At 45.1% G+C, this 19,881-nt stretch overlaps 1 protein-coding gene across 9 annotated transcripts in view; it reads left to right on the top strand.

Moving 5' to 3' along the window:
- Positions 1-19,881, top strand: part of Pcnt (pericentrin) — a 104,587-nt gene that overhangs the window by 53,720 nt on the left and 30,986 nt on the right. For 6 of the 9 annotated variants that reach the window (XM_010636382.3, XM_010636387.3, XM_010636380.3 and 3 more), the window contains exons 21-29: positions 3,811-4,040; positions 4,616-4,732; positions 4,837-4,860; positions 5,914-6,117; positions 7,085-7,255; positions 12,875-13,732; positions 14,606-14,785; positions 16,328-16,999; positions 17,637-17,739. In XM_010636382.3, coding sequence (XP_010634684.1) covers positions 3,811-4,040; positions 4,616-4,732; positions 4,837-4,860; positions 5,914-6,117; positions 7,085-7,255; positions 12,875-13,732; positions 14,606-14,785; positions 16,328-16,999; positions 17,637-17,739 — 2,559 coding nt within the window. The remainder of the gene's footprint in view (positions 1-3,810; positions 4,041-4,615; positions 4,733-4,836; positions 4,861-5,913; positions 6,118-7,084; positions 7,256-12,874; positions 13,733-14,605; positions 14,786-16,327; positions 17,000-17,636; positions 17,740-19,881) is intronic. The other 3 variants (XM_010636386.3, XM_010636379.3, XM_010636383.3) reach the window with 2 other exon arrangements.

The raw sequence follows: 19,881 nt of genomic DNA, 5'->3' as shown, positions 1-19,881 counted from the left end.
TGCACCTGTGCTTGTCTCTGTGTTGGCTTTGGCATAGTGCTGGTGAGGATCCAGAGGATGTGGTCCTTCAGTCTGGTGCTACACAAGTATCCTGATCCTCTGTGAGGGGTAGCAGGTTAAAGTATTGGACTCCTCTAATACTCTACTGAAAATTAGTTTATTTGATGTGACCCCTAATTAGGAAAACATACAGTTTTAGCACAAGTGGTTCATACATTTCCAGATTTTTAGATATATTAGTCTTAAGTATTAAAATGAAACCAGTCAAAGGCATAAGTTTAAAAGGTTGCCGTTTTTAGGTTATTGGCAGTCAGAACGAGTTTGGGGGCTCTCCTAGGACATGGGTGGTTCAACCCATAGCCCGCCCCCCGGATTTCTCTTGTCTTGTGTCTGGCACTTTCTGCCACCCATGTGTTCAGGACCTTGAGTGGCCTGGCCCAGACAGCCCTCTTGTAAATGCCAGCATGTCTCTGTCTGCTTGTAGGTGTGTGCATGGACACTTGCAAGAAGGACCTTGCTTCTCTAAAGGTTGCCTTTTAGGAGGTGGTAGCATGAGAGGCAGTCTCTTCTGAAATACTGACTTCCTATGAGAACAACCCAATCCATTCAGAAAAAATCTCATTTTCTTTCCAAAACTTCTTTATTCTTTTTAAAGAAACTATCAGCTTTTAGTTTTATTAACCACTTTTATTTTGTTTGTCCTTTGTTTCCTTGTTTTTTGCCTTTTCTTTATTCTTGCCTCCTTGATTTTGTGAGCTCTTCTGGGCTTTGCTTCCTGAGGTTCCTGTTGCCTCCTCAGTACGATGTAGGGTTCTCCCTGATCTCAGTGGGGCACACAGTTCTTCACCTGTGGCTCTTGAGTTGACATTTGAGTCTGCCAAGCCTGTGACTCTGAGGCCCAAGGATGCTTGTTGGTCCTCACAGGTGTTCTACCATGGATGCCCTGTCTCTGGGTGTTCTGCTGTGAGGGAGCCCTCTCCTCTGTTCTGCCTCCTTCCTGCCTAATGGGATTGATGGGGTGTGCTCCTCAGTTGTGAAGCTGTACACTCTGCCAGGCATCACCCCCACTGTCTCAGAGCCCCATGCCTCTAGGGAGGCTGTGTAAGGGCCTTCTTGGGCTACAAGTGCTGCCCTCACCTATCTGTGAAGGCATAGCTGACCACATGGTTCTGGGCCCCTTTCTTCCCTTTGGTGCTCTAGGGCCATGAGCACCACTTTATCCTGCACTGCAGATGTTTCCCATGACCCTGTAGCAGGTCCAAGTGGTCTCTCACACTCAACTTGTTCAGCCTAAGGTCGGTTATTTTTTCTTAAGTCTCTTTTGTCCTCCTGGACTGATCCTTAAAGGCTGACCCTTCTCTCCTCAGGAGTTGGTCCTCCCGTTTCCAGTGTCATTACCATAGCCAGTGGGAAGCTGGGCTGCACTCCTTTCTGGTTGCTAAACATGAATGTTATGGTAAAGAGGCCTGGAGCATGTAGAGCTGTTGGACAGCCTCATGAGGCCAGACCTAGACATTCCCTGTGCCTGTGCTGTGCTTTGGCACCACAAGGTCTGGCCTGGCTCTTCTGGACATGTTTAGACTGCCCTTGCCCCTCTTCACCTCTGATTCACTGGGGTACCACTGTGTCAGGGTAGGCCCATAGGCCCCAGCTGGAACTGAGTTTGAGGGGAGGCTGTTGCAGGATTGTTCTCTGTGTGGTCTTGGGTTGCTTCATTGTGAACTTCCTCTGCCTGTCCTCTCCTTCACCCTCTGACACTACAGTTCTGTACATGTCTGTCGTGCTTCCCTGGCCACGGGCCTCCAGATGTGCTCCTGACTCTCCTGGTTTCTGTGAACATGGACTGCCTTCCCAAGAGCCTTGAGCGGCCTGGCACCCAGGAATTCATCTGTGCCTCACTACTTTGTGTGTGCCCTTCTCAAGTCTGTGCATTGTGTTTTGTGACTCTCTTTGAGGTGTGTCTTGTTTTTGTTATCTTCATTTCTTCTAAAAGTCATTGCAGAGGCCTAGGCGCCAGGCCTTGTGACCAGACAAGGACAGTCATGGATATGCAGGATCTAAGTGTACCCTGGGATGGTGCTGGCCCTCCACTTGTTTCTGCCATCCCTGGTTTAGGCTTCTTGTGTCCATCTCTGTGATGCTCTGTGTTTTCCTTTGTAGGCACTCGTGTTACTGCAGCACATAGGGACTCAGGTTTGTAAGAACAAGTGTGATTTCTATGTGCTATAATGTATGCTTGCATCAGATTTTGCAAATTGTTTACTAAAGAGGAAAAGTACTTTGGAGCTTTTATGGCAAACTGTTATAATTACACTATAATCCTCAAGAACCATTCATAAAAATTGACTGAGTTGTCCTATTGTAATGCTGTAGCCAAGTGCAAGAATTTCTCTATAATGATTGCTGCAGTTACTAAGCCACGGTGGGTAGGGGGTCCCTGCCAAGACCTCCTGAAAGGCCTCAAGGGGTTTACTGGGATTGCTGGAGGTCTGTGACTCCCTGGATTCCCCAGTAGGCCCTCAGCCTGCTACACCTGCACAGCCTCCATGGACCATGTCTGCACCCTGAGGTGGACTGTAGGTCGGGCTTTCCCTCGCTTCATCGCCTGTCCTGGTGCTGACTGTTCTTTCCTCTGAAAGTCTGTAAATAACATTGTTTCAATTGCATGTTCAAGTCGATTTTTTTTTTATAACTGGCTTATTATTTTTTATAACTGGCTATTTTTTTATAAGTGACTTATTAACATGAAATTTTTTGAGAATGTTACATTAATAGTAATGATTATAATAAGACTGACAGCTTTTTACAAACCAAAATAATTAAATTTTGAAAGCTGGTGAAATAAAACTAAGAACTTATAAACTTAGTGTTTCAATTTTTTCAAGATGCTTACTGATTTGTAGTTTCATTATCCAGTGTCTAACTCTATTTTGTGTTGCTATAACAATTCCTGAGACTGTGTGATTTATGAATAACAGAAGTCTATCTCATAGTTCTTGAGACTGGAGAGTCCAAGAGGAAGGGAGGGACCAAGAAAGTGCCCTTCTTGAAATCTCTTTGATTGAGACACTAAACCCGCCCAGGAGGTGGTGCCCTAGAGGTCTGATCCCTGCCAAGGCCCCTTTTGGAGCCCTCAGGTTGGCCCTCCATCCACCTGAGGATTTTTTGTTTGTTTTATTTTTTGAGGGTTTTTTGTTTGTTTGTTTGTTTATTTTTAGAGTTTCTCGCTATGTACTCCAAGCTAGCCTCGAACTTGAGATAGTCCTCATGCCTCGGTCTCCCAAGTGCTGGGATTATAGGCATGTGCCGCCACACCTTGGTCTGGCACAGAGTTTTGAAGGGGACAGACTTGAAGTCACAGCCCCAGTTAATCTGAGTTTGTCTTATGGTTTACTCATTGCTCCTTTTTTCCAAAGCATGTCACAGCTCTGTTTTAGCCAATTTTCACTTAAAACATGCCATTATTGTTTTCAAAGTAATTTGTGTTTCTTTTCAGAGTATCTGACAAGGTCATAGATGTATGAGGACATGGGATTGAAGCCCGATGGAGACAGGGTGGCAAAATTCACCCTTATGGTGGCTCTGGCTGCTCTGTCACAGCCCCGAGGGAAGAAAGCTTTGGAAAGGGAATGAGACCTGTGCATGGGGCCCTGTTGGGGCCCACTCCCAGGGAGGTGGATTGGTGACAGCCCCCCAGTGTGTGGTGCTATTCTGTGAACATTCACCCTCCAGGAGTGCACATTTCATGAGCCCTGCTGCAGCTGTCTGTGCTCCAAGGTGGGCTCCTCCATGTCTGTTTCATCTTCTCAGCCCTGCAGAAGGAGGTGGAGTCTCTAACCAGGGAGCAGTTGGAGGCCAGGAAGCAGGCAGAGAAGGACCGTGTGGCTCTGCTCTCACAGATGCAGGTCTTAGAGTCTGAGTTGGAGGACCAGCTTATGCAGCACCAGGGATGTGCCCAGCAGGCTGAGGAGGCGGCCACTCTGAAGCAACAGTTGGCAGCCCTAGACAAACATCTACGCAGCCAGCGGCAGTTCATGGACGTAAGGAGTCCTCATGATAGATTTTCTTCTCATCCCCAGGAGTCATCATTATAGCATGGACAGACTCCAGTATGTGGTTGAGGACGAGGGTCTTGTGCTCTCCTGGACAGACAAGTTGCTGTGCCACCCTGTCTGTGGGTGGGCACTTGGTCCTGCCTTTCTTTTGTGGTGCTGATTCTGAAAGAAGTGTCTCTCATCTTCTTGGCCCACATTTCTTGTGGTCCTGGGAGGAGTTCTAGCATTTGAGGTGTAGTCCTATATCCTGGGAGGTGTCTTTGTGATTTCACCTTTCCTAGCAGAATCCCTGGATTGTCTCGTTAGGACCCAAGTTGTTCTTACTATGGCATCCTGTCTACCAGTTTCCAAGCCTTGTTATTGTTTCAGAGGCCTCCTTTCATTGTCATACAAAGGATGTTCCTCTACTTAACTCCATTTTATAAAAATGACTGTGATGAGGGGGATACCCAGAGCATGCCCTTATTGGTGGGTGAACTGTGTACAGTCCTAGGTCCCAGCTGTGAAGGTTACTCACAGGCTGCCTCCAGGCCTTGATAACATGTGGCCTCTCCTCACAGGAGCAGGCTGCTGAGCGTGAGCATGAACGTGAAGAGTTCCAGCAGGAGATCCAGAAGTTGGAGGGGCAGCTCCGCCAGGCAGCCCGGCTGCGGCCTACAAGCCCCTGCGATAGCCAAGTAGGTACCCCACTGTGTGCCAGTCCTCGGGGATAGCTAAGTTTCCACAGTGTTTTGAAGCTCTATCTTCCTTTCCATGTTTGCCTCCCATGTGTATGGAACAGCAGTGCGTGCAGCTGGATAAGGAGGTAGGATGGACAGCATGGCATGCACTTTGCACTTTTGCTTCACCCCTCTCCACAGCTGGTGCACTCTGTTATGGGCATGTCCCCTGCCCTGCACAGCCAGCTTCGGGGTGTACACACCACCCTGCTTCTTGCTTGCTTTTGCTCCAGGCTACAACTCTGCATCTGCTTGTCTGAGGTAGCTCTAGTTGATTTGCTTATTCTTTTTTTTTTTTTGGTACCAGGGATCAAACTTGGGACCTTGAGCTTGTGAGGCAGGTGGTAGCACCACTGAACTGAATCCCCAGTCCTGCTTACTCTTTCTTAAAAATTAAACTTATTTGAGGACACTGGATTCCCATGTAGTTGTAAGATACAGAGATCCTTTGTTCTCAGTGGTTACGTCTATAGAACTAGAACCCAGAACTGGCATTGACAAGAAAGCAGTGACACCACTCCAGCATCAGGCCCACAGAATGCTCCTGCGGCCCTTTCATACCACAGCCCTCTGGTCCCTGGCCATTGACCAGGCCTCCATGTCCATAATTTTGTTATTTCTGCAGTAATGTTTATATGGTATTGTTCATGCGTGTTACTGTTCGGGTTGGCTTTTTCACTCTTCCTCTTTCTCTGGGTGATTCTTCCAGTAGCTGCTTTCTCCGTAGTTCCTTTTATTTTTATTGCTAAGTAGTAACCTGTTCCTTTTGGTCAAAGTAAGTTTTACTTTGCTAACATTACTGTTTCTTTGTGTTTTTCTGTGTAGAGAGAATAGCCTTTGGGAGCGGGGTACCAGGGATTGAACTCAGTACTTTTGCTTTAGAGGCAGGTGCAGTGCCACTGAGCTAAATCCCTGGCCCAAAAATACCCTTCTTAAAACAACTGTATTTTATTCTTTCTTTAGATTTCTTTCTTTAGATTTTTAGATTTTGTGTAGCCAAAGTACAGAGAAACATAGTATTTGTTTTGTCAGCTGCACTGTGTGTGTGTGTGTGTGTGTGTGTGTGTGTGTGTGTAATTTGGAAAGTTGGCTTTTTAACAGTCTTATTTCTCATCCTTTTTTTTTGTATGTGTGTTTAGGTTGAATTGTTACAAGAAAAATTGAGAGAAAAATCAGATGAATATAATGAATTGGTTATAAAGAAAGAATTGGTAGATAGACAAGTGTTAATCCAGGAAGAAGAAATTAAACATCTTGAGGAGATAAATGCCCACACCAGAGGACAAGTAGCCCTGCTCCAGAAAGAACTGGAAAAACAGAAAGAAATTGTGAAAGAATTAAAAGTAAGGAGTCTGTGTGGCCTGGCTTGAGTGAAGTGGGTGGGGCTTGGGGCTGAAGGATGACTCCTGGGTGGGGGGCAGGGCCTAGGGTGTGGGGGGGTTAGGCATTGCTGGGCCTGTAGGATGCCCATTATCCCCACCTGTGCCCACTCAGCCTGCCTTGGAAACCTGGGCAAATGAAGAGATGGAGTAGTGGGTAAGGGAGGGAAAGGGAATGTAAAAACAATTAACTACCAAAAGGTTACTTATGAAGTGACACTGAGGGCTGTCTTATACAAGAGTCAATAGTTTGGCCCTGTAACATGTTTCCATCAGGGTGTGCTTGATGGGAACCTTTAGCCTCCCTGTCTAGCACTGTCCTTTGTCTCTTGGCTCTTCTGCATAACCTGGACCTGCAGGGATCCTGCCCTGATCCGGTCACTTCTTGTGTTTCCCATTGAGTCATTTGAGGGCTGCTTTGGTCTTCATTCACTTGGCAAACATCTACTAAGGTGCTAAGGGTATAGAAAATACCTTTTACCTTCCTTCCAGTTGAACATCATATACAGCTCTGTTTGTCAGTTTCTTCCCCACCTAATATGCTATGAGCATTTCCTCTATTAAATGTTCTTTGAAAACGTTTTCATGGCTGTTGATGTTCATATATGGAAGTACTGTTTGCCTTGCCTTATTTCTGCCAGCCCTTTTCCAACATTTAAAAATTGGTAATAGCCTAAAGAGTATTTTTTGGCTTGTTGAATAATTTATGGGATTTCTTGCAGTGGAATCATAGGTGAGCGCTGTGGCTCTTCACCAAGTGGGGCTCAGCATGAGCCTGGAGCCTGTGTTGTCCGCTGAGTGCATGTAACCCTGAGTGCATGGTGTGCCTGCTTCTTCCCAAACACTCAGTGGTTTAGACCTCAGCACATAGAAACCTGAGCTCACCGATTTCTTAACTGTTGCCTAAAATTCTATCTTTTTTCTTAAATAGAATAAAGAAGCACTAACAGAACCACAGACAAGTGAATTGCTGCTTATGCCCATGTCGCAGTCCAGGCCTGATGAAGGCAGATGTCCAGTGCTTCCACTGGGCAACCTTTGCAAGGACCCTGAGGCCCAGCCAGAGGCCGTGCAGAGAATACTCCTACAGGATGGTGATGAGGTATGTGGGGCGTGGGACTGTCCTACTGTAGGTCATAGTTAGAAGGCTAAGCTGCCAAAAACTGGATGACAGATTTTTGATTAGTGTATATGCTTTGTAACTTTATCACTTTTATGTTTTTTGTTGTCCTTAAACTCAAGATGTGGTTTGATTAAGTCTGGTCTGGTCTAGTCTGGTTTGGTCTGATCTGGTCTGGTCTGGTCCAGTTTTTTAAATGAGGTCTGATTACAGCGCCCAGGCTGGTGTCCATTTTCTGGGCTCCAGTGATCCTCCTGCCTCAGCCTTCCAAGTAGGTGGGACTGTACGTGCACACTACTATATTTGGCTTGACCTTTGCTTTTTATTTCCTTTTCTTATCACACTGTCCAGCATTTCCACTACAAAGACAGGTAACACTATTGAGAGTAGTTTTCCTTTCCTGTTCCTACTGTAAGGGAGGAAGTGTTAGATGTTTCACCATGAAGTATGGGAGCTGTAGGTTGTTTATTTTTGGTAGTACTGGGGATTCTCACAGAGCTACAGCCCCAGCCTCTTCTTTTTTTTTTTTTTTTCCGAGCAGGTTCTCAATAAATCACTAAGTTACCCAGGTGGGGATTAAATTTATGACCCTTATGCCTCATCCTCCCTCTCAGACTGATGGGATTATAGGCATGTGCTACCATACCAGGCTGCTGTGGGTTTTTTTTTTTGTGTTTTGTGTTTTTTAAGTAATTTAAAAAATTTTATGAGTACATGTCTGCAGTGCGTGCAGTTTACGTTCATCCTGGGGAGTGGCTAAATGTGCATATTACAGCTAGTTTCTTTTCTTTTTTTTTAAATTCTTCTTCCCCTTCACTTCCCCCGCTTCTGGTTCCCCTAATCCCTTCTTCATACTTTGTTGATATTATTTGTCTTAGCTCATATTATGGCATATAGTGTTTACATTGGGGTTATTAGGTTCCTGTACATGGCCTATCTTTCTTCTTATTTCCCCTTCCTCTCCTCACCTTTCATCCTTGCTCCTTGGACCACGTCCCTATTTTAAGACATGTTTCCGTGTCCATCCTTTATCATTTTCTTTGTACTTTGCCTCACTCAAGTGAGAGATGCCATATGATATTTAAGCTTGTGTCTGGTTTATTTCCCTCAACAGTAGATTTTCCAGGTGCATTCATTTTTCTAGAAATGTCTCAAATGTGTCATTCTCTATAGCTGAGTAGTATTCCATTATAGATAGATACCACATTTTCTTTATCCAGTCATCTGTTGATGGGTATATAGGCTGCTTCCAGGATTTAGCTATTAAAAATTGTGCTGCTGTAAACATTGGTATGCATGTATCACTGTACTGTAATGATTTAAGCTCTTTGGGGAAGATACCTAGCTGGGGAATAGCTGGGTCATATGGAATTTCTAATTTCAGTTCTTTGAGAAGTCTCTATAGTGATTTCCATAATGGTTGTATTAGTTTGCATCCCCACCAGTAATGCTTAAAGTTTTGTATGTTGTATTGACATTATCATTTAGTTCTAGAAACTCTTATTTCTTCCTTGATTTCTTATGTAACACATTGTTTAATTTCCTTGCCTTTGCATAATGTGTTTTATTTTTGTCGTCGGTTTCTAACTTCATTGTATTATGGCCTGATAATATGTATTGTATAATTTCAGTTCTTTTACATTTAGTTAAGGCTGATTTATTGGCTAGTATGTGGCCTGTTTTGGAGAAAGTTCCATGTACTGCTAAAAAGAATGTATATTCTGTTGTTGTGGAGGGTTTTGTTGTTGTTGTTGTTGTTGTTGTTGTTGTTGTTTTTTATGAAGTTGGGCATGCTGTTGTTCAGGGTATATGTGTTAGTAATTGTTACCTCTTCCTACTGGATTGTTCCCTTAAGCGACATGTAGTAACCTTCTTTGCCTCTTTTTATTCGTTTTTGTTTGAAGTTGATTTCGTCTGAGTATAAGATAGTTAAACTTGTTTGGGGAAGGAGGTTCCTTTGGCATAGAATATTGCTCTCCCCCTGCCCCTTCCTCTTTCATCTCCTTCTGCTCAGGAACTGGCCCTTGTGAGGCAGGCAGTGGCACCACTGAGCTAAATCTCCAATGGGTTAAATGTGTTTCTTGTATACAGCATACTTTTGGATATTGTTTCTTGAGCCATTCTGCCAGTGTGTCTTTTGACTGGTAAATTTGGACCATGTACATTGAGAGTTATTACTGATAGGTATTTATTTATTTTATTCCTGTCATTGCCTTGTTTTCCTGCTTTGATTCCCTCCCTGTGTTTCGCTTCTATTTAACTACTTATCCTGACTGATATATTATTCATTGTATTAGACTTTTTTTGTGTGTATTAGACTTTTTGTCATAAGCTTCATTATCTCTTTTAGAATGTTCCGTGAAAATTTTTTTTTATCTTGAGTATTTCGTTAGAGGGCTGGTTTGTGGGTCATGAATTTCTTTAGGTGCTCTTTATCATGAAAATATCTCATTTGTTTGTCAGTTTTGAAAGATAGTTTTTCAGGATGTATCAGTCTAGGTTGGAAAATATTTTCTTTTAGGGTCTTGAAAGAATTTCACTCCAAGGTTTCCCAACTTTTAAGGTTTGTGTTGCAAAGTCTTCTGTAATTCTAATGGGTTTTCCTTTATAAGTTTTTTGTTGTTGTTGTTTATGGGGTTTTTTTGTTTGTTTGTTTGTTTGTTTTTGGGGTTTTTTTTGCCTATGACTTTTTAAGATTCTATTCTTGTCTTGGACTTCTGTGATTTTGACTATGATGTGTCATGGTGAGGTTCTTTTCTGGCTCTCTGGAATTGTATATGCCTTACTTATTTGTATGTTAAATTATTTTACCTTATTTGGAAAATTTTCAGCTAGTCTTTTAGTGAACAGGGTTTTTATGCTATTTGTGGTATATTCTGATTTATTACTAATTTCAATTAATTTTTTATCAGTCTTTGCATCATCTAGGAGCTAGTGGATCCATTTTTCATGTTCTCTTGTTTTTAAGATGTTTCTCATTGATTGCTCACTGACAATACCCTTGTCATCTAGTTCCAAGACTCTGTCCTTCTGCTTCTCATCCTTTCAATAGAATTTCCAATCTAAATTTCTATTTGGAGCCATTTTATGGACCCTAATCCTTCTCTGTGCTGGTCATACATGTTTTGCATCATTTTGTATAGCTCTTCTCTTTATTAGTGTTGTCTTTAGACTTACTGACAATTTTGTTTAATTGGTCTAGTATCTTGTTACTTATATCTTCTGTGATCTTGTCAGTTACCTTATTGAACTGTCTTGTTTTATCTTGTGATATCATTTCAGGTAATTTGGGTGTGAGGCTTTTGGTTTCCTCCCCTTCGATGCCGCATAGATCAGCCTTGGGGGAGGTGGGAATTTTTGGATGCATTTTGTTGGCTTGTCTTCTTGGGCTTCTATTTTTATTCATTTGTTTTGTGTTGAGGCTTGTGGGTTTATTATAGTGGAAAGTTTTGTTTCTGATATGGAGTCCTCTTTAATTAATGTCTACTTTTTAGTGGTGTCCTCTGGACATGGCTATCTACTGGTCTTTGCCTCTGTCCCAGGATCCAGCCACCTCCATTTACTTGACATGGGAGATTACAGTGTGAATGGCCCAGTACCCAGTTCTCCTAGAATGGGCCACAATACTGTGAGTGACGGCCAAGGCCTTTCAGGTTATCAGCATCTCAAGAAAACGAATTAATAGCAGCTCTCATACCTTGGCTATAGTAATAAAATCAGCATTAGCTATAGCATTAAGTGCAAACTAAATATTGACAGACCCTAAGGACCAATAAAGTACTACCCTTGTCCATAAAAAATAGATCTGTAATTATAGTATAAACACTAAGACAAACCAAATATTGACCTACAGTAAATATCTAATAAATGGGACAAGTTCATCTCTGCTAACAGTAGTATAGTATTCAACAGCGGTAGCATTAATTTAACTATTTAGAGATCCTTAGAGCTTAGTAGTTATATTAGTAAAGGTGGATAGGGTGGGGATCCAGAGAATGAAAAAAGCAGAATTTGAAAATCAGTGGGCTATGAGGAAGACAGAAAATTAAGTTAGGGGATCCTATTAAGGAGTGAGAGGAAATAGTGATAGAGAATAGCTACTGGAAAGAGTGAATGAGGACAAGAATAAAAAAGATACAGGAAGAACAGAAGATGAAGAGAAAAAAGAAGGTGAAAAGATCAAAGACAAACTAAACAGAAAAAGTGGGAGAGAAAACCTAAACCCCAAGAAACCCCAATGAAGAAAAGATATAAGTAATATAAAATAGGAAATCAAAAAATTGAGTCAAGCTGAGGTTTTAGCTCAGTGGTGCTGCTGCCTGCCTCAGAAGCACAAGGTCCCAAGTTCACTCACAAGTGCAAAGTCCTGCATTCCATCCCCAGTTCCAAACCCCCCCTCCAAAAAAAAAGTGAGTCAAAGGAAAAATTTTCTGCATTATTGAATGAGTGGTTTCTTTCCATAATCTACAGCCTTCAGATCCTGCCAGTCATGATTTTCTCTGCCTAGCTTTAGGACCCATGGGTCTTGTGCCCTCCTTGCATAGAGGCCCCTCTGTTCATTCCCTCAGACTGGTTACCATTCAAGCCAAAGCCTGTCCTCGCTCCCACTGGTAGATGGGGAACACGATCAGCCCTCTGTTCTGTGCTGGATGTAGGCTTCAAGGCAGGGATGCAAGTGGGCTGTTGGACTGAAGGTAGAGATGCTTGGGGTCTGGCTGCTTCCTTCTCTTTCCAGGTGTTGTCATCCAGGATCAGTTTGACTGTTTAGTCTTTTCCTCTGCTGCCCTGAGCTGCGCTCCCCTGGGGGTGAGGCACTGCTCCTCCATTGCAGGTCTGCTCTCAAGGTGGGAGGGGTGCTGCTCTGTGTCCACTCCCTCATGTGTGTGGGAGGTATTGCTCTGGGTCTGCTCTCTCACGTGAGGCAGAACAATGCTCCTTCAGCACAGATCTACTCTCTCATGTGAGTAGTGGGCTGCACTGCTCCAGGTTGGCTATCATATGGCAGGGACGGGGAGGGGGTGGACCTCTCCCTCTGTTTCTCTTTACACCCTTCTGTCTTTGTGCTAATATTTGGGTGGGTGTTACCTGTCAGGTTTCATGAAGATGAATCTGAAGAACGTGAATCCCCACCAGTGTGGTGCTCTGGCCTCCATCTGACTCTGATCTGCCAGCCCCATCCTGCTCTCTCCCAATTCTAGATGATGCACAGCTGTGTCTGCCAAGGCAGCAGTGTCTGTAGATCAAATGGCTCTTGAGGTGGAATGAGCAGATTCTCACTGCCCTGCCTTCGATGGCAGATAGCATTTGGATCTGGTCCTGCTGCATTGTCCTGGGTTGGAAGAGACCATTCTGACAACAGAGCAGCCACACCATGTGCAGGGAGACAGGTGAAGCAGCTGTGGTGTCTTTTCTTCCTGGAGTGACTGGCACAGAACAAGTGCCGCCTGGTGACATTGGTTTGTACCTATCACTGTTTTGTTTTTTAGGCTGTCAGATCTCTCTACTTCCATGGGATAAATTCAGGGTGAACCGTGTATTAAAAAGGGAGATGCTGAGATTTGTCCATTTACAACTGGCCTGTGCAATGTGCTTTCTGTTTAGGTTGTGTACCACCACAGAAGTTCTGAGGTTGAAGAGCTGAAATCCATTATTGAAAATTTGCAAGAGAACCAAGAACGATTACAGAAGGATAAAGCAGAAGAAATTGAGCAGCTCCATGAGGTCATTGAGAAGCTGCAGAATGAGCTAGCCCTCCTGGGGCCTGTGGTACATGAACTTAGTGACCATGAAGCGGACAGTCTCCACAGGGAGCTGCTGTGTTTCCAAGCTGAGGGCCCAGTTGGGCAGACACTGAGGGGAGAGCTAGAAGCTGCACTCACAGTCAAGGAGACCCTGGAGCAGCTGCTGACTGACCAGGAACATGGGCACAGCCAGGCTCTGGAGGCCCTGCAGCAGCGCCTGCGAGCTGCAGAGGAGGCTGCTGCACGACAGCTGGCTGAGCATGGACACAGCATGGCCCTCAGGGAGGCCGAGGTCAAGGGCATGACTTCACGGATCCAGGAGTTTGAAGCTGTCCTGAAGGAAAAGGAAGCTGTAATTGTGCAGAGAGATTTAGAAATCAATGCTATGAACAAGCAGAAAGAGGCCCACTTCACCAAGCTGGAGGCTGTCCTCTCGTCCTTGGTGCACTTCCGGCATGCCCTAGAACAGCAGGCCTCAGCCAGCCCAGAGCCTCCTGAGCTGCAGCAGCTGCGAGCACAGTGTGTCCGCCTCAGCCGCCAGCTGCAGGTGCTAAACCAGCGGTTCCTGAGGTGCCAAGTGGAGGTGGACAAGCAGCAGGCCCATGGGATACCTGAGACCTACCCACACCCTCATGTAGACACAAAGCGTGGAGACCTGTTGGAGCAGGGAGGTGGCATCAGATGGCTGGCCTCAGCCCATCATGGGCAGGGCTCACAGGTAGGCCTGGTTCCCTATGGGCTGCGGGAGGCCTGGCATCTGTGCCTGGGGCCTGAGGGGCAGCTGGGGCTTGGATATGCAGGTACTGCGTTGGTTTTACTCTTTTTACTTTAATGACTACTTTTGTTCTGGGTAATGTGGCTATAGTCAGCATTGGAAGCTCCTGGCAGGAAAAAGAGAGGAGTGTGGAGCTTGCCCTGGCTGGGATCTGCCAGCAAGTTAGGCTGAGTCTTGCTGTTCTGTACAGTTTTAAACGTGTTGTCATTTAAGTCATTGAAGCTTTTAAAAACAGCTTTTCCTGAGCCAGGGTTTCAGCTCAGTGGTTCTCCTGCCTCCCTCGCAAGCACAAGGTCCCAAGTTTGATCTCTGATACCAAAAGGAAAAAACAAAACAAAAAACAGCTCTTCAGTGCTGTAGGGACTCTACCATGACACAGAGATTACTTGGTATTAATTTCCCTCTCTGGTTCTAATCAAATGGTTTATCTTTTAACAAACACTTCTGATGTAAAATATTTTAAGTGCATTTCATTTCGGAACAGAAGGCCCTACATAAATTATCATTTTTAAATGTCCCAGTTTGCTTTTGAATGGAACTTGTGGGATTAGCTGCTCACTGCCCCACCAGCTCAGCTCTGTGTAGAGCAGCTCCTGCTCCCAGGTACCCCTGCTACTCTGCTCTGTGGGTTCCCAGTACCAAGGGTGTGAAGAGCTGTCCTGTGTGAGGCCTTGCTGCTGTGTGCCCCTGCTGTAGGCAGTGAGCTGTGGCAGGACCAACTTCCCTTATGGTCTTGGAGACAGCCTGGCAGCATCCAAGTTTCTCATTCACCCAACTCTACCTTCATGAGCATCTTTTCCATCTCCTCTTGTCAAGGATGGTCTGCAGCCTGCCAAAGTCCTGGGGACACTGAAGGACAATGACCTGTGTAAACCAGAAAGTGTGGTGTCGGTGCTTACAGTCTGCCAGAGGCAGCTGGAAGCAGAGTTGCTCTTGGTGAAAAATGAAATGTGTCTGAGCACAGAAGATGATACCAGGGCTTCTGAGAGAATGAAGGTATGCGGTGGTGGGGGGTGCAGGTGCATGGGGGTGAGCGTGTGTTGCTGGGGGATGCTGGTATGTGGGCTTGGCCATCCTTAGGGTGACGAGGGGCACATTATGTTCATCACGGCCAAGCTAAGCTCAGAACATTGGCCTGCATGGGATCAGCCATAGGTTGCACACGATAGTTTGTTACCTGAGTCCATCTGCTGTGATGTAGCAGTGCTCCTGTTCCATTCTGAAGTCTCTTGAAAAACTTTAAGACTCTGACACATACCTTTTACATGGACTAAACAGCTAGGCACTTGCATGTGAAGACCGGACTGCCCCCTGGCTTCACCTTGGCTCCAGGCTTTTATCATTGACTTGAAAGACTTCAGATTTAATTTCTTTTGAACCTCACATTCTCACTTCAAGTAAGGTTCACTTCTTTCCCCGGGGTAGGAGCGTGCACTTGTGCAACATCAGGTTGCCACAGGGTAAGACTCACCCAGAATGTAGAATAGTGTTCTTTAAACCCCTGTATGCCAAGAGCCCCTCCTGGAAGCACTGCTACTAGAGGGAGTTGCTCTGCCTGGAGCAGTACCTCACATGTTTTGCATGGCCCTGTCCTCTGTCAGTGCAGCTTCCTGCTGGTTGGTCTGATGTCCACTGTCTTATCCTCACTACTGCAAATAAAACAGATCTAGACCTCCTTTGCCCTTTTCTGACACCCAGGACTCTCCAGACCTAAGGTGGTTGCTTTGTTCTTTTCCCAAAGGAAGCGTCAAAGCATGTGTGGTTCTGCGGCCTCTTGTGGCCTGTGGTGTGAATGTTGTACTCCTTGCTGGGAGGAGGGGATGGAGGCCCTGACTTCCCAGCCCCCTCCTGTCTGTGCCTTGTGCACCATATGTATACTGAGCAACTGAATGATTCTGAATTCCACAGTACACTTGGCCCCATGCAGTCAGAGCAGCATGAGCCTGGGTGAGGCTTTTTAGGGAAGATACATGGAGGTAGTTTCCAGTGTCTTCAAGCATCTCAGGAAACACATTCTGTGTAGAGACCTTTCCCCAGCTCTGTGCAGCAGACTCCTCCTCATTGCCCCCGTGATGGGGACATTGTGTTGTGTTAGGAGTTTGCTCGGCCTTCATGGGACATAAGTTAGCAGGCTGCCAGGTGCTTGAGGATGCTGTCCACATTTGTTCCACAAGCACAGTGTGTTTTCCAGTGCTCAGAAGTAACTGCAACGCTCAGATATAAAGCTGTGCTCCAGTGTAGTGCTGAGCAAGTGCTCTGCTGCTGGGTCACACCCCAGCCCCCATTGCTCAGCATCCGTAGGCTCTAGTTCCTGTTTTCCTCACTCATAAACAGCTTGTGTCAGTAATTTACCATAGGAATAGGTTATGACAGTTCTCTTTCATGAAATTGAACTTGAAGTCCTCTAAGTATGTGGAGAGATGACAAGGCCCTTCGTGGACACATAAGCACAGGTGATCACAGGCTCCAATCCTGGCTCATAGACAGCTGTGTGGTGCTGTGTTTCTTGTCTTACTATGTGCCTGTATTTACCTGCAGGGTAAGGAAAAGCGGAAGGAAGATTGTCAGCTGCAGAATGTCGATCTGATAGCTCAGGTGCAACGACTTCAAGAAAAACTGAACTGTCTGGCATATTCTATGGCCTTCCAGGACATTGACCCTGTAGGGTCCAGGTTCCAGCAGCCTTCGGTATTAACGTACCTATCAGAAAATAGCTCCAGTAATAGTTCCTATGGAAGGGCAGAAGCAGATACACTACCTCCTGTTGATTCACTTAGTAGCGATAAAACTACGTGGGATCTAACTGATACTATTAAAAATCAGGATTCCTTGATCAGAAATGAAATGCCACATTCCCTCACTCAAAAAAAAATAGAACCCCAGGATGGGCACCTTTCTTCACAAACCAGCGTGCATGATGGCTCCCTCCATGCCGAGGAAGTAGAACCCTTGAAGGACCCCGTAAGGGTTCTGGACCTGTCTTCCTGGAGCTCCCCTGAGGTCTTGCGGAAGGACTCTAGCTTTGAGCCCTGGCCCAGCATTCCCCTAACACCCTGCTCAGGTGCTGTGAGCCTGCGCAGTGCTGAGGCCTCCCCCCAGGACCCTTCCTGGCTGCTGCAGAGCCGTCTGGGTGGGTCCACAGAGGAACAGACCCCGTTGTGGATAGCAACTATGCCATTTGACCACCAGCCCATGGAGAGGATGGCTGCGGTAGGTACTCCTGCTCTGTCCATCCAGGGTTCCCATGGGGATGTGTCACAGCAGCGGCCATTGTTGGTTCATGGCATGTGGTACCTCCTGGGTGGGGCACTGCAGGACTGGTCTCAGAGCCATGACTGTTTCAGAATTCCCAGCATGTGAGCTGTGTCAGCCCTGCAATAGGCCACCTGGGTCTCCTTCACTGATACAGATTCTGATAGCACAGTTATAAACTCATCCTCTTGTGTAATTTGTCTAATGATTTTAGATTTATTTTCAATAATACATTTCACAGATTGCACATACGATGCTAATTAATTCTAAAGTCTTTTTCAGTTAGTTCATATTTTGCCTGAAAATAATTTTGAGACTGTGTATATCTAAGGAAATTTGGAAATTTGGGGATGTTATCTGAGGTATCATAATTTCATGTAAACACTTTAAAAATTTCTAAGTATTTGCTAGTGGCTACTTTAATGTTGTAGATAAATCTAAATTATTTCAGCACATGGCTGTCGGTGTATTCATGTTGATCTATGTTCTACATGGGAAGATCATAAATTGGCCTTAGTTTCTGTGTGGCAATTTTAGCTCTGTGATGTAATAAATTACTATTTCTGACCATCTAAGAGTCTCCCTCTCTGAGCAGGAGAAGGATGTCGAAGATTATAACGTAACATCTTTTGATTCTCGAGACATGTTAAGATTCCCTCCTCCTGGGTTAGAAGGAAGAAGTGATGACAGTGAAAAAAGTGAGTCTTTTTTCTTTTTGTTTTAGCAGTTTTTGAGCACAGACTCTATGAAGATTTCCACTGTGTCCTCCCAGCATTCACATTTACCATGTCCCTCCCCAGTGCTCTAAGTGCAAATTGCAGACCCAATGCCATTTGGCCCCCAGTTCTCTACTGCACAGTTCACCTGGGCCACAGCAGCATACTCAGCACACTCAGTACCACTGCTCCAAGGCTGGTGTCTCATCCTCAGACCTTCCTCAGACTTCACCAGTTGTTCCAGTAGTGCCCTCCACAGAAAGCTCTCCTACTCAATGCCAGGCATGCAGAGTAGGGAGGAGGCAAGCCAGGTGTGCAAGCCCTTTGAGCACCTGCTGTCCCACTTCTTCAGCCTGCTTGTGAACTCTCCCTGTGCTGCTCTCTGGGTTTCCAGGCAGAATTTGGGGAGAGCAGGGCAATGGTTTGTGGCAGGGTCCTCGCTTACATGTGTCTGGTGTGTCCTTGAGGTTTTATATGTAGGGTGCTGTGCTCTCAGGCTCCATGGCAGAAAGTGTGTGGGGTCCACATGGGCCCCTGAGCTACAGTTGTATCCACAAGGCTTTCTTCTCTTTTCATGGGTGGGTGTTCTGTGTAGAGACTTGGGGACTGTGAATATTCTCTTCTTGAGCTCTTACTCCTTGGCCTCTGTGGCATTTCTTGCATGGACCAGTAAGTGTTACAGTGGTGCGTTGCCAAACCATTGTTTTCTGGCTTCACACTTCTACCATATAATGGTTTCCTTTTTCCAAGTTAACACTTTGAGGTGTTTAGATTTTTTTTTTTTTTTAAACCATCATTGCTTCTTGGTTTTTTGTTTTTTGTTTTTTTGGTTCTGGGGATTGAACTCAGGATGTGAGGCAGGTATGGTACCCCTGAGCTAAATCCCCAGCCCCCATCATTTCTTCTTATAGTGATTCTGAGAATAAGATGATAGTGAACTGTAATTCATTGGAAATTTAGCATTACAGAATGTTAATGCGAGAAACTTTTTTGTTTTGTTTTTTTGGTACCAGAGATTGAACTCGGGACCTTGTGCTTGTGAGGCAGGTGCAGCGCTACTGAGCTAAATCCCCGGCCCTTGTTTTGTTTTGGTTTTTGAGACAATCTTGCCATGTACCCCAGGTGGCCTTGAACTCAACATTCTCCCGCCTTAGCCTCCCAAATGTTGGGATTACAGATGTGTCCCACCACACTTGGCTAATTGTATTTTTCATTTATTCCAAGTCATGAGCAGGTGACCAGTTGAGCAGTCTACATGCCACACTCCACAGTAGCCATCTGCGTCTATCCTGACTCAGGATCACTGTTCCTTGGAGATATCCACCTGGGTCTGACACTCAGAAATGTGCTAATGTGCCTTATTTCCGATCACTCCTGCTATTTAAAAGAATTATCTGAATTGTATAGCCGCAGACCCCACTTGCTTCACCGCTTTGTCACATGTGTACCTCTCATACACTTGGTTTTCCCTTTTCTTTGTTCTGTGACATGTACCACTGCTGGTCCATCATGCAGGTCAGTCCCCTTGTTCCTCTTTGGTGGTCTTTTATTTTGAGAAAGCTTCTGGAGAAGAATCATTTGGCAGGAGGCAGCCTTTTTTGAAGAACTTTCTTGTCTCCTGGTTGAGAGTTGTATGCTGTGGACCTGGAGCACTGGCCCACCCTTCATCCTGAAGCCCTGATCCTCTGGTGATATGGAGACCCTGACAGGGAGGATCTGATGGGTGTGTCCACCGTATCAGAGAGCTGCCTGTTGAGGGCATTTCTCCCATGGTTTCTTGGGAAACCTCCTCTTTCTGTAATTCTTACTACTGAAATAATGGACCTCCTAATTTTGTCTTTTCTACTCATTTTTGTTCTCATTTCTTTTTGTTTTTCTTTCTTTTCTTTTGGTACCAGTGATTGAACTTGGGTCCTTGTGCTTAAGAGGCAGGTGGCAGAAACACTGAGCTATATCCCTGGCCCCTGTTCTCATTTCTGAGAATTGTCAAAAACTTTGTCTTAACCTTAACCTTTGAGTTCCTGCTCACCTTTTGGATGGCTGAGAATACTTTGCATTCCCCAAGTGCTCCTTTCTCTCATCTTCATTTTCTTGTCTCTCTCTCTTTTTTTTTTTTTTTTTTTT

The sequence above is a fragment of the Fukomys damarensis genome, unplaced genomic scaffold, assembly GCF_012274545.1.
Source record: "Fukomys damarensis isolate Sample0158 unplaced genomic scaffold, DMR_v1.0_HiC HiC_scaffold_24, whole genome shotgun sequence".
Taxonomy (NCBI): domain Eukaryota; kingdom Metazoa; phylum Chordata; class Mammalia; order Rodentia; family Bathyergidae; genus Fukomys; species Fukomys damarensis.
Note: the sequence above shows the minus strand (reverse complement) of the source record. Positions and strands in the feature narration are given on the sequence as shown.